Source organism: Antrostomus carolinensis, unplaced genomic scaffold (assembly GCF_000700745.2).
Source record: "Antrostomus carolinensis isolate BGI_N321 unplaced genomic scaffold, ASM70074v2 scaffold1686, whole genome shotgun sequence".
NCBI classification, from domain to species: domain Eukaryota; kingdom Metazoa; phylum Chordata; class Aves; order Caprimulgiformes; family Caprimulgidae; genus Antrostomus; species Antrostomus carolinensis.
In genome coordinates this window covers 103,693-115,549 of record NW_010323723.1, presented here as the reverse complement: position 1 = coordinate 115,549, position 11,857 = coordinate 103,693, and the positions used below count along the sequence as shown (strand labels likewise).

At 38.7% G+C, this 11,857-nt stretch overlaps 1 protein-coding gene across 1 annotated transcript in view; it reads left to right on the top strand.

Annotated features, from left to right (window-relative positions):
* EPM2A (EPM2A glucan phosphatase, laforin) overlaps positions 1–7,698 on the top strand; it is a 25,806-nt gene extending 18,108 nt beyond the window's left edge. Inside the window, exons 2-3 of the mRNA XM_029085616.1 lie at positions 5,735–5,976; positions 7,418–7,698. Of these exons, the coding sequence (XP_028941449.1) occupies positions 5,735–5,976; positions 7,418–7,698 (523 nt within the window). The remainder of the gene's footprint in view (positions 1–5,734; positions 5,977–7,417) is intronic.
* The last annotated feature ends 4,159 nt before the right edge of the window (positions 7,699–11,857 follow it).

The window sequence follows — 11,857 nt, the reverse complement described above, 5'->3', positions numbered from 1 at the left end:
GAGAGGTAGGATTTTTTTGCTGCCATCCCTCTGTTTCCCTTTATTTCTCATCATACACTTGGTCTTTGAACTAGTTTAGATTTGATTAAAAGTAGGAAGTTTCAATGCAAACTGTTGGTTCTGACAGATCATAATTTTTTTTAAATCCACCTTATCAAAAAACTCTGAACCACTTGCTACTCTGGTGCCATCAGGGGAGGAAATGGGAATGCACTGTAATTGGAAGCAGCCTCCAGTAGTTACAGTGCTGCAAAACCATCTCTAACTGAGTTGTACTTCAGGCCTGCATTCCCCTTGGGTTCCTTGCTTATAGTGGTGTTGGGGTAATAACACTACATCAGTACAAAAACCACTCTGTATGCATACGAGCATTGCAAAATGCTAGAGGTAGGCTGACAATTATATATGTTGCTCTTCTGGGAATGTAGAATAAGTTTTGCTGCAAGTGACATGTAGCTGTAGTTGCATGCTACACCTTTAGGAAATAAAAGCCTTAAGGGAGGACATAGCTGATTTAATCATTATTTTGTTTGATGTTTCAGCTAAATTGCTCTGTCTTGTTATATATATATATATGTATATATATATATATGTGTGTGTGTATTAGTGCTCATCTTGTTGTCATCAGATGCTTAGTGGGATCTAAGGAAGACTGGTGCAGACAACGGAAGTGAATTTCAAGCTTTAATGTCAGGTTACATCTTGACCTGGCACTGAAGGATGAATCCATCACTTTTAATTTAAAACAATATTCTGGACCTGGGTCAAAAATATTACCGATATAAACAGATTGAATGGTTGATGGATCACTCTGTTGCCAATAACCAATGAAAAATACCTTAGTATTTTTGCTTAGTTTGGCAAAGTCTTCTTTCTCGATTAAAGCTGGCAACTATAGGGCAAAAAGGACATCTGAAATATTGTACCTGATGTTCTGATGAAATGTGTTCCCCAAAGGCTTGAATCCTATGGTTTTTTGTAAGAACTGTTGCTCCTTAGAAAGGTTGACTGATTCTAGGAGAGCTTGTAAGATACCTGTTCCTAGTACACTGACGATTGAACAGATCTGGCAATAGAGCCAGAGTCATCCCAGCTTCAATTCAGCATTTTAAGGAAACTTGAATTTGGTGCCCATTTGCCTTAAAAATTATCAACAAAAGTAATACAGGATCTGCTTAAGAAGAAGCATAGACACCTGTGTCATGGAGGAGGAGCTGACAGCCAGGTGTGGTAACCAGGTATCTTCCCTTGGGCAGGTCACCCTCCCTGTGAATTGGATCCCTACAGCTATAGTCCTGGGTTGGTTTTGTGCTCTCTCTGGAGGTCTAAGATTCAAAGGTACGCAGCGTCATGGTTTGGGAACATTTCCTCTACCCTGAAAATGACAATCTGGATCAGTATCAGAATGCTAATCTTTCATTGCCTCAGACTCATTTTCTCCTTAGGGATGGGAAGACTATTTGCATGCATTGATTAAACGGAATGCATTTGTTCTTTCAGAGGCATTCATAGTGAATTGTTATAATTTAACCTTGGCTGTGCAGGGTCCTGGGGGGAAGCAACCCAGTGCAATATGTATCTGCATCATTTAAAATAATTTAAGTGTGATGACAGCTGGAAAATAACTGTGCAAGTGATTTCGGGGTGTTCCTTATTCCCTGGTAATGATAAATCATTGTTTGTTTTCTCAGTTTACAAATCAAAAGGCAGGTTTTTAACATGTCAGCCTTCAGTCTGGGCTCTGTAAGTCAAGTAAATTGAGCAAACACCTGCCCAACATTTAGTTCTTGTTACCACAAATTCAAGATTCTCACATTCATTCATTCGTTTAATCCCCAAATGTCCCCTTCAGGTAGGTAAATATTATCTCTGTATTACTGATACAGAACTGAAGTGTAGGGCAGGCTGAAAATAACTTTGAAGAAAGTAGCCTTAAAGAAAGGGCTTTTAGACAATCTACAAGTCTTAATCTCTGAAGTTATCTGAATATTTTTGATGTTACAGTAGGTGATTTCTTCATTGATAAACTGTCTGTGACTGAATTGACCGTGTCTTCTGGGACCGAGAGTGCTTTGTTATCCTTAGTAACATAGGGAGTTAACAGGTACGATGAAAAAGTACTGTTTTTATGTTAAAACAGAATTCTAAGTAGAATTCTGTTGAAACATCATCCTGTTGTGATATTTAGGAAATATGACAGGGGTTAACAGCTGAAAAGTTTATAGGTTTATTCATCACACATAATCCTTATATGTTTTTGAACTGTATGTAGGGATCACTTAATCTACAGCTGGAAAATAACCACATGTGAGCTGGAAAGCAGCAGCTATTGGAGAGCTCAGAGCACTATTACATGACAGTTGAGGGGGAGAAGTAAAAGAGATCTCTTTCCCATGCCAAATACTCTTGTGACTAAAATCTAGTTACCTACTGAATTGCAGAGGCAACTTAAAGAAGAAAGGCCACACTGGGAAAGGAAAATGAAAAGTTGTACGATTGAGGAAACAGATGTAAAAATAAAATTACCACTTTCTTGCTTTGTTTGATATGTACTGGTCCTCAGTGTAATTGAGCACTCAGTAGAGCTAACAAAAATCTATATATAAAATATAGCTGCTAAACTCTTCATCAGTTTCTGTACTCGCACGTGCGCTGACCCTTTCATTCTTTCCTTCTGATGTAAGACAAAGTCAAAGTATGAACCAGATAAAGCTAAACAGAAACATAGGTACTATGCAGTAGGATTATCCCAGGATTTTTACATAAATTGGCTGATAGGACAGCTCTGCAGTACTCTTTTCTGCATAGACTGTTTTCCTGGTAAAAGAGCAGTTAAGCCTTGTCCAGCAAGACCAAGACTTTACAGTCATTTGGAGGTGCGTAAATAAGGGGCTTGAAGACCAAGGTCAAGGCTGCATCTTGATCCTCTCAAAGGCTAAACTCTATGACCTGGTTGGAGAAATAATTCACAGAGTTGTCTGTCCTATATATGCTGTTTTGATCATTCCCTGAATGCCGTCACTAGTTTGACTAAATATAGGGAACGTTTTTAGACAGTGGTAAAAACTCATCAGATTCTTTGGTAAATGCAATTGTTACTGAGAAATACAGGAGGTCTTGTCATGAACAAGACCCTTTAGGCTACAAAACCAGAATAAACACATGTTGTGTATCCCGGTGGTCTTGCAGATAGCGCAGCTGTGATATTCACCCAGTAAGTAATCATTGGGGAAAAAAATATAAAGCATGGAGTTATCTGTAAGCAAGAGTACTACCCAGAATTTTACTTATCTTGGGAACCCTTTAGTCGCTCCTGATTCTATCAAATGCTAGAAAACATGCTTTTGCTCTCCTTTCAAGGTAACATTCTGTATTAGATGTTTCCCAAAATATCACAAGAATTACATATGTATGAGTCTCCAGGAAAGCCTTTGAAGGAAGGATACTAATGTTCTTGTTCTTGAAAGAGTATCCTCCTATTGTCATAAGGTATTAGTGATATTGCCATTTTTCTTTCCCTGCTATGGATTTTTGTGAGCGTTGCTCATCTCTAGCCATTCATCAGCATCTGTGGGGCACTTTAACTTGCATTCATCACCTTGAAATGCTCTAACCATTGCGACGGACTCCTGCAGCAGAAGCCTGACAGGGTTCAGTCTTTCATGTTAGGATTGGGTTTGGTGTGGGGCTGGCATGTGGGAAGTGAAGCAGCAAAGTAATTATTGCAGTGGACCTTCCCTAATCCCACTGGTCAGTGGGAATGCCTGAGCTGATTATGATGGATTTTGGGTAATTTTGTGAAGCTCCCTTCCTGGACCAACATGTGGGATTGTGTCTTGAATATAGTGGTAATACACAATTGTTGTGCTTCATTGTATTTCCTTCAAGTTGCCATGGAGTCCACTGGGTATTGGTATTTCTTAGTAAATGAACTGGATTTAATTTGTAGTTTAAGAAATCCAGAGCCTGAGTATTAAAACTTCTTCCTTTTCATGTCTTCTCTCCTTTAGAAAGGTAGTGTTCAGAAGCGTAAGAAAAGTGACAAAGGAAATTACTTCAAGGAGTAAATCTTAATTTCTGAAATTTTGGGTCAAAGCTTCCTGCCTGCTTAGGAACAAATGTGTTTTTGATTAGGAGTGGGAAATACTCTCATTGCATTCTAGACCAGAATGTAGATGTGAAACAACTAAGTCACATCTCCACTTGATCTCACAGTCAGAGCAACATGGTTGAAATGGTGATTTGCTACGTAACAGATTTATCTAAATTTTCAGGTTTTCATTCATTATCTGTGATCCAGAAAGTTGTGACTCAGTTACCATAAACTGAGATCAAGTTTGTTGTTGTACTGACAAAGGGGCTGTTAAGGCCGAAGACTGTGTTTGTGTGGCTGGCACGTAACTCACTGTGGATACAACCAAAATACAGGAAACAATAATAATAAGTACTTCCTGGATTTGAGTTTTCCTTTTTGACAATCTTTCAGTGGTAACATAGCAGGATTTAATCATTGCCAATTACAGGTCTTAATTAAATACTAGTAAGCACTCATTACTGTTGTATTGGAATGGAAATAGCTACGTGATGATTTAAGTGCTATTTATATGACTAACTGCTCCTGAATAAACATACAACTTTTCTTATTTTTTCCTGTGATTAAAATTGGAAAAGACTAGTAAGAAATGCATGGCAGACATTTTATTTTTGAGGATCTTGCTTTTGTTGTAGATTGGCTTCATTCTTTTGCAGTTAATAATCTTTACAAAATTGTATGTTCAGCTGCAGGGATATTTTGTGTAGTTTGTGGACTGCATGTTCACAACAGAAATTTATACAAACAAAAAAAAATTGAAGTAGATCACTAATAAATTGTGCATGTAAATAATCTATTGTAGGTACTGTCACTTTAATTGTGTGTGCAGATTAAAAATTCTTATATGGAAACAAACCTCTTAATAGTCAGTTTATATTTATGTCAAAATCTGTTGAGACATAAAATAGTTTTATCATAGTTAACAATGGGAAAACTATGGAATTCTTAAGTTTGATTTAGATACCAGAAATATGGACATTCATCCATCCTACACATCTCTTTCGTGTTTTCTTGCAAAATTTCTGATTCTTCAGGCCTTGAGGGAAGCTAAACATGTATTGTAATCTTGCATTTGATTCCCACTAGACTACACAAGAGCAGAGAAAAATTAGAAGAAAATTACTCAAATATATTTGAGTTTCCTCACAGAAGGGTAGTTTAAGTTGGGGTATTTTTTCTGTCTACTTTCCTCATTATAGTGGTAGCTACAAATGTTCTATGTATTTGAATTATTACTAAAGTAATTCAGATCTGGATCATGTGAATCTTTTAGGTCTCTTTTTTTTTGTGCAAATTGCATGAATCTTCAGAGTTTTCTTACTCTAACCGGTGATGTTAGTAAGCTACTGCAAACTTGCTGATGGATGCCTTGGAGATCTATGCTACTAATTATGCTCTGAATTTTTTCTGAGACCATCTCACTCTTTGTGGCAGATTAGGAACTTGATCTCTAACATCAAACATTACCAACTAAACTGTAATGAAATAAGAAGCTGCTTACTGCATGACATGAAAGTGCTGCACTTATCAGTGTTTGTGTGATGTTGCTAAGCAGGTTTGGAGCTGGAAGGCTGCTGAACTTGGCAGTTTCTTTCTTAAGATATTTTGATCAATCCCACTGCAACGTTTTCTCAATGCTAGAATTCTGCCAAACGTCTGGCTGGGAAGTTGCCCTCGGCAGCTGGAGCATGTGACCATCAAGCTGAAGCATGAGCTGGGTGTCACGGCTGTGATGAACTTCCAGACCGAATGGGACATTGTTCAGAATTCCTGGGGCTGCAACCGATACCCAGAACCCATGAGCCCTGATGTCCTCATGAAACTGTATAAAGAGGAAGGTATTGCTTATGTCTGGATGCCAACCCCAGACATGAGCACCGCAGGTAATGCTCGGCCACTCTTGCAGCTAAATTCATAGTAACAAACCCTTTGAATTACTAATCTGTCACTTTCATGACTGTTGTTTTTTTTTTTCTGTGTAAACTTTGTGTAAAAATATGGCGAATGCACAAGGTATAATTTCTGTGTGTGTGTTGTCTCTAACAAATAACTTAGATTTTCTTGTAGGCGGAGAAGCCATCTAAAGTACTTTGTGTCTGGCAGTATATGTGTGTCTGAGATTGAAGCCATCCAACACTGATATCTTCTTGACTGTTTTTGCTTTCAGCTTGAATTCAGCTGTATAATGAAAATATGTTGTGTAGGTGGAAGACTGCAATCTTGTACAAAAGGACAACTTGCCACTGTTGCTGGTTAAAAATGGAGAGACAGTTCTGTATGCCCCTTTCTGCTATTCTCTTCCCCCAATAATTTTTTTTTCTTTAACTATAGTATCCCAATCTGATACTGGGATAAATTATCTGAATAGAGTAATTTATATAATTATTTGTAATTAATGTAGAATATCTATAGAACCTCATGTTGTAACAAACATAAATTATTATTTTTAATTCCCCTGTTGAAATGCTCAGTTCAAAATCTTATTTCCAACCAGTAGGTTAGAAAGTGAGTGTGTTTTTGAGTGAGTAGCCCACAAAGTGAGTGCTTTCAAAACACTGCTGCCACAAGTAGAGGACTGTCGTATCAGTAATAGGACATCAGGGAAGATAAGAGACCTTAAACCAGGGATTTGAGAAGGCTTAATGTCAGTGCTCATCTGCGCCATGAGGAAAAGTTCTGCTCTGTTATCTGCAGCTTCAGTTCCCAGGGTAAGAGGGAGAAAGACATCAGGAAATATGGTATAGTCATCCCTTTGGGAGTGAGAAAGACTGTTCTGTGTTGTTTAACTGTATACTTAGAACAAAATTAAATTGTAACAGTATTAATTTTTACAGGAAAATACTCTTCTGCTCTCCCTCCCTCCCTTGTTATTGACATAATGGCCTTCATTACAATGTTTTGGAAAGCAGCAGTACATAGGTAGCTTCACAAACCTCTGGTACTAAAAAGCATTGCACTTTTGACTTGCTAACCTCAGTGCTATGTAAGATGTACCATTTGATGTGCTTTTTGTGTTTTTGTGCTGCCTTATCTCAGTCCCTGTGAAAATGAATATGCCACACATGTTCAGTGTTAATTTGAATATATCTTTAGAGAAGACTCGGGGCATTTTGCACATTTTGTGCAATCCAAATCTATGTTGCCAGAAGAAACAAAAGTTAGGGTAGAAGGTCATTTGAAAAAAAAACAAAAACCAAAGACCACCAAAATATGTCGGGTTTGCTATTGTGATTCACAGTGCATCAGGCTGTACAGACATAATCATCTCAGCCATGAGCCTAGCTTTCTCAAATGCAAATGAACATGCCTTGTTTTTAACCTTAGGAAGAATACAGATGTTACCACAAGCTGTCTACCTCTTGCATGGGCTACTGGAGAATGGACACACTGTCTACGTTCATTGCAATGCTGGCGTCGGCAGGTCTACAGCTGCTGTCAGTGGCTGGCTGAAGTATGTGAAGGGATGGAGCCTGCGGAAAGTGCAGTACTTTTTGGCTTCTCGGAGACCAGCTGTCTACATCGATGAGGAAGCTCTGAATTGTGCTGAAGATGATTTCTACCAGAAATTTGGGCATCTTCATTCCTCATGCAAAGTACTAGAGTAGAAAAGCAGAAGAGGAAAGGGAAGGAGAAGAAGGATCCTTACATTTGAACCCCAAGGACTTAGAAATCATGAATCAGACACCTCTCCTCTTCAGATTATAAGCTTGTCATAAAAGTTGTGAGAATTTTGCTAAAAAAGTGCCTTTGAGGGTTTTTTATTTTCTTTCTTTAGGCTGATATGATTCATGTTTTCAAAGCCTTTTGCTGCAAGTATGAGACCTAGACACTCTGCAAAGGGAAACTAAGATTTTAACTACTTGCCTACAGAAACTGAGGTTTTAGGGTAGACACTAATTAAGATGTGATGTGAAATAGTTAGAGTTGACAATATTTCAGTGACAAGAAAGAGAAGGCATTCTCAGAAAAGCAGTTACAAATGTTGGCTGGATTAAGGTCCAGGTTAGGATGGAGCTGATCATTGTCAAAGCTTCTCAGTTATTTTATGTAGAGCGTATGTTATTGAAGTGTTTTCTAGTAATTTTGTAGACAAATGGCATTCTTGAAAAAAACCAGAAGGAAACTGATTTTTCAACTCAGTTGCTTAAACAAAAAGCTAATGTCTAATGCAGTGAACGAAAATGTGCTTTCTCTTTGCCTATCTAGTTATTGTTAAATATTATGAGTTACAGTTGTATTCTCTTATGACATTGGAGTAATGCTGGGATGTGGCATGAAGAGAAGAAACATTTCCACTTGCTGCAGTCTTACTCTGTTGCAGGGATGAACTACTATTTATCCTAGGCTGTGAGATCTCTAAGTCAAAGATACATTTGCCTGGCTATGCAGTGCTGTACAGTGGGCTCCCTCGGTGCCCAATCAGTCCGAGCAGTAACCACTGGGCTAAAACAGGACGTATAGGAACTGTGTGACAAGCCTCTGCGCATGAGTGATGCCACAGCCTCTGTGTTGTTGACCTTGGTTAATTTCTTCACTATAGAAGTCTCTCCTTCTTGTACAAGCAGTGTGTGGATGTTCACAGACGCTAGATTTAGTCAAGTGAAGCGAATACATTCCTTTATAGGAGCAAAGAGCAACTCTGAGAAGGGTTTCTTGGGATCTTAGCCTCGGTAAGCTAATGTTGGCTTTGTGGATGTTTTCCAGTGCTGCTTAGTCCCTTAGCTAAACTAAGCAATGTCACCAACAGCTTCCAGCCCTGCTCAGGTAAAACCAATTTGCTGTAGGTTAAGTCCAAGAGAGAAGGGAAGAGAAAGTATTTCCTAAGGAACAGAGAATTACGGATGCATAAACATTAAGGAACCTAATTTCTGTATGTTTGTTCTTCAGTGAAATCTCATTTATCCAGCCAACTTGTCTCTCTAAAGACCCAGTTGGTGCCAGAGTAGTTTAGCTCATGTACATTGATTATCTGAATGCTTAATGGAGAAACTATTAGATATGAACTGTTTATGGAGAATATCCAGAATAATATAATAAGTTTTATTTATCCCATACTTCAATCATCTTCAAAAGGAAAAATATTTATTATGTTATTCTATATGTGTGGTTTTGATTTTGACTTTGTTTCTGATTTTTTTTTTGTTTTGAAATAGCACTACCTGTTTAGAAAATGGATGAGAAATGTTCTCTATTAAATAAAAAGAGAATGACAATTCCAGCAGCCCATTTTGTCGTATGTCCTTGACTCCCAAGGTCATGAATAGTAAAAAGAGTCATGACTGATATTTCTTTATAGGGGTTTGTGCCAGCTACTTTAATGGTAACAGCCCGTTTCTCACCTGCTATGCTGTATCACTTTTGATAGGCTGTTGAGAAGGAAATCTCAAAAAAACAGCACAGCAAAGATTCATGGCTGATATGGTACTTCTGGTACCTCCACAGACCAAAAAAAGGGGTTGTGTCTCCTAGCCTGATGTGGAGAGCAGAGGGAGTGTGTCAGTGCTGGTGTCTGGCTGTTGGGCTTTTGTGCAGATGTGCAGAGCTACAGCTGAGTGTCCAGGAGTGCCCAGGGGTTACCTTGCTTTGATTGAGTTTAAAGTAAAAATTGTGAGTTTTTGCCACCGTATGCCTTTCAAAATCAAGAACTGAGAAGAGGAGAATGGCATTAGAAGTAGAGAGTAGAACTTAAGTTTGTTTTACATTTATGTTGAGATAGGTTTGAAACACCAATCTTAAAATGTGTTTCCAAGCATCCCTGACAGTCATTTCCATCAGATGCAACTTGTAATATAGGCTGGGACAAGTACTTGTGGTTTTGGTCCCTGTTTCACAGCTAACTACATTTCTTTTTTAGGACTGTTGGGACTGAGCATAACATGGCACAAACAAGTAGGTACATGACTGAGTATAGCTATGCCATATCAGCTATTTCCTAATTCTTATTTTATTGGCAATGGAAGAAAACTGGTGCTTCATTTGTAGGGCAGGAATTCAAATGCTACGGAAGCCACACATTCAAGGAAGACCCAGCAAGGGATTGTTAATTCATTGTGTACTGTTATTTCAGTTTGCTTGTCTGCTGAACTGCTAGGGGACTATGTAATATACAGATTATATTAACCGGTGAACTACATGAAAACAACTTGCCGACATCATGTTAACAAAGAATGCAAAGACATCCCATGGGTTGCAGTTCCTTTGTACCTATTTGTAGCTTACCTTTTTCCCTCATTGCCACCTTCCTGCCTTCCTCACTGAAAACCACCTTGTCAAGTAACATTCAAAGCCCTGTCTGTTGAATGCAACTAGGAATTTAAATGCTGAAGAGATCATTGCAAGAGGCTACAGCAACAGGAAAAGCAATCATATAAAAATATTCAATTTCTCCAACTGTATAATTACATGATAAATCTGCATCTAGATATTATCTATTAGAATTCCAATTTGTAATATGTTCTTATGCTGATGAGATCATTAGCTCTTTCTGCAGACTAGCCTCTTGATGCAATTTGGATGAAAGGATGAAGACAGTCCATTGTTTATATACTTGTATGTTTCCTTGCTACTTTAGTCATAAAAGTGCTACAAAATTTAGAGAAGAACAAATTTCTTTTCTATAGGAAGAATTGGAAACAGGTAAGTACTAATGGTTATTTTAAAATGGGCCCAAGAAACCAAACTAATACATATGCAATAATGGGAGCTGGGTAGAAATATTCTGGTAACTCTAAAAAGCATCAGGTGGGGAAAATGGTTTTCTACTGGTATGAGCATCCATATTCTTTGCCCTGTTACAGCCAGGATTTTACCCCTGTTAAATTAAATAAGAAAGTAGAACTTGCCACATGGAATGAGATCATTTATAACTCCAGGTACTTAGAGTATAAAAATGTCATTATTAGGCCAAAGAGTAGTATACATTCTTTCCCAGGAATATGTCCATGAAGGAGCTAAGCAGTCCTAGCTCTTATGAGTGATTTTTTAACAAACAGCCCCTTGACGGATGGGTTGAGCTTTGAGTAGTATAGTTTCATCACCTTTTTTCCTTTTGACATCAGAAAAGTATTAATGAGAATCTTCTGCATGACATTTTTGGGTAGGCAATCCAGCCTGTTGAAAGGAGACTGAGCTGGCTGGCACAGTTGTTGAATACCTGTGGTGGTTTAACCACAGTAGGACCATGCAGTCCTGAACTCACTCCCCCCACCTGGTGAGATGGGATGGGAGTTACAACAAAGGGGGCACGGATTAGGATGAAGGGCAGGGACGGCTCACTCACCAGTTATGGTCATGGGCAAAACAGACTTGGGGAAGAAAAAATCAATTTAATTTGTTACCATTCATCCAAGTAGCATGGTAAGACATAACAACTACATTTTACAACACCTTCTCCCCAACCCTCCCTTCTTCCTGGGCTCAAATCACTTTGCTCTCAATTTCTCTACCTTCTCCCCACCCCTCAGCAGCACAGGAGACAGGGAATGGAGTTACAGTCAGTTCACCATTTCTGCTTTTCCCAACATGAAAGTCCAGGAACAAAGTGTTCCAACACAAGCTTCCCATGGAGTCATGGACCTCTTTGGGCACAACTCCCGGCTCCGGCATGGGGACATCCATGGACTCCAGATTGTACTCTGGGGCAGTTGAACAGTGTCACAACTGGCAACTGAGTTGTGTGTGCTGCACAAAAACATGTGCAAAACAGTGTCTTTGCTCTAGGATGGAATTAAAATTTGAGACTGCCAGCCAAGATAAGCTGTAGGT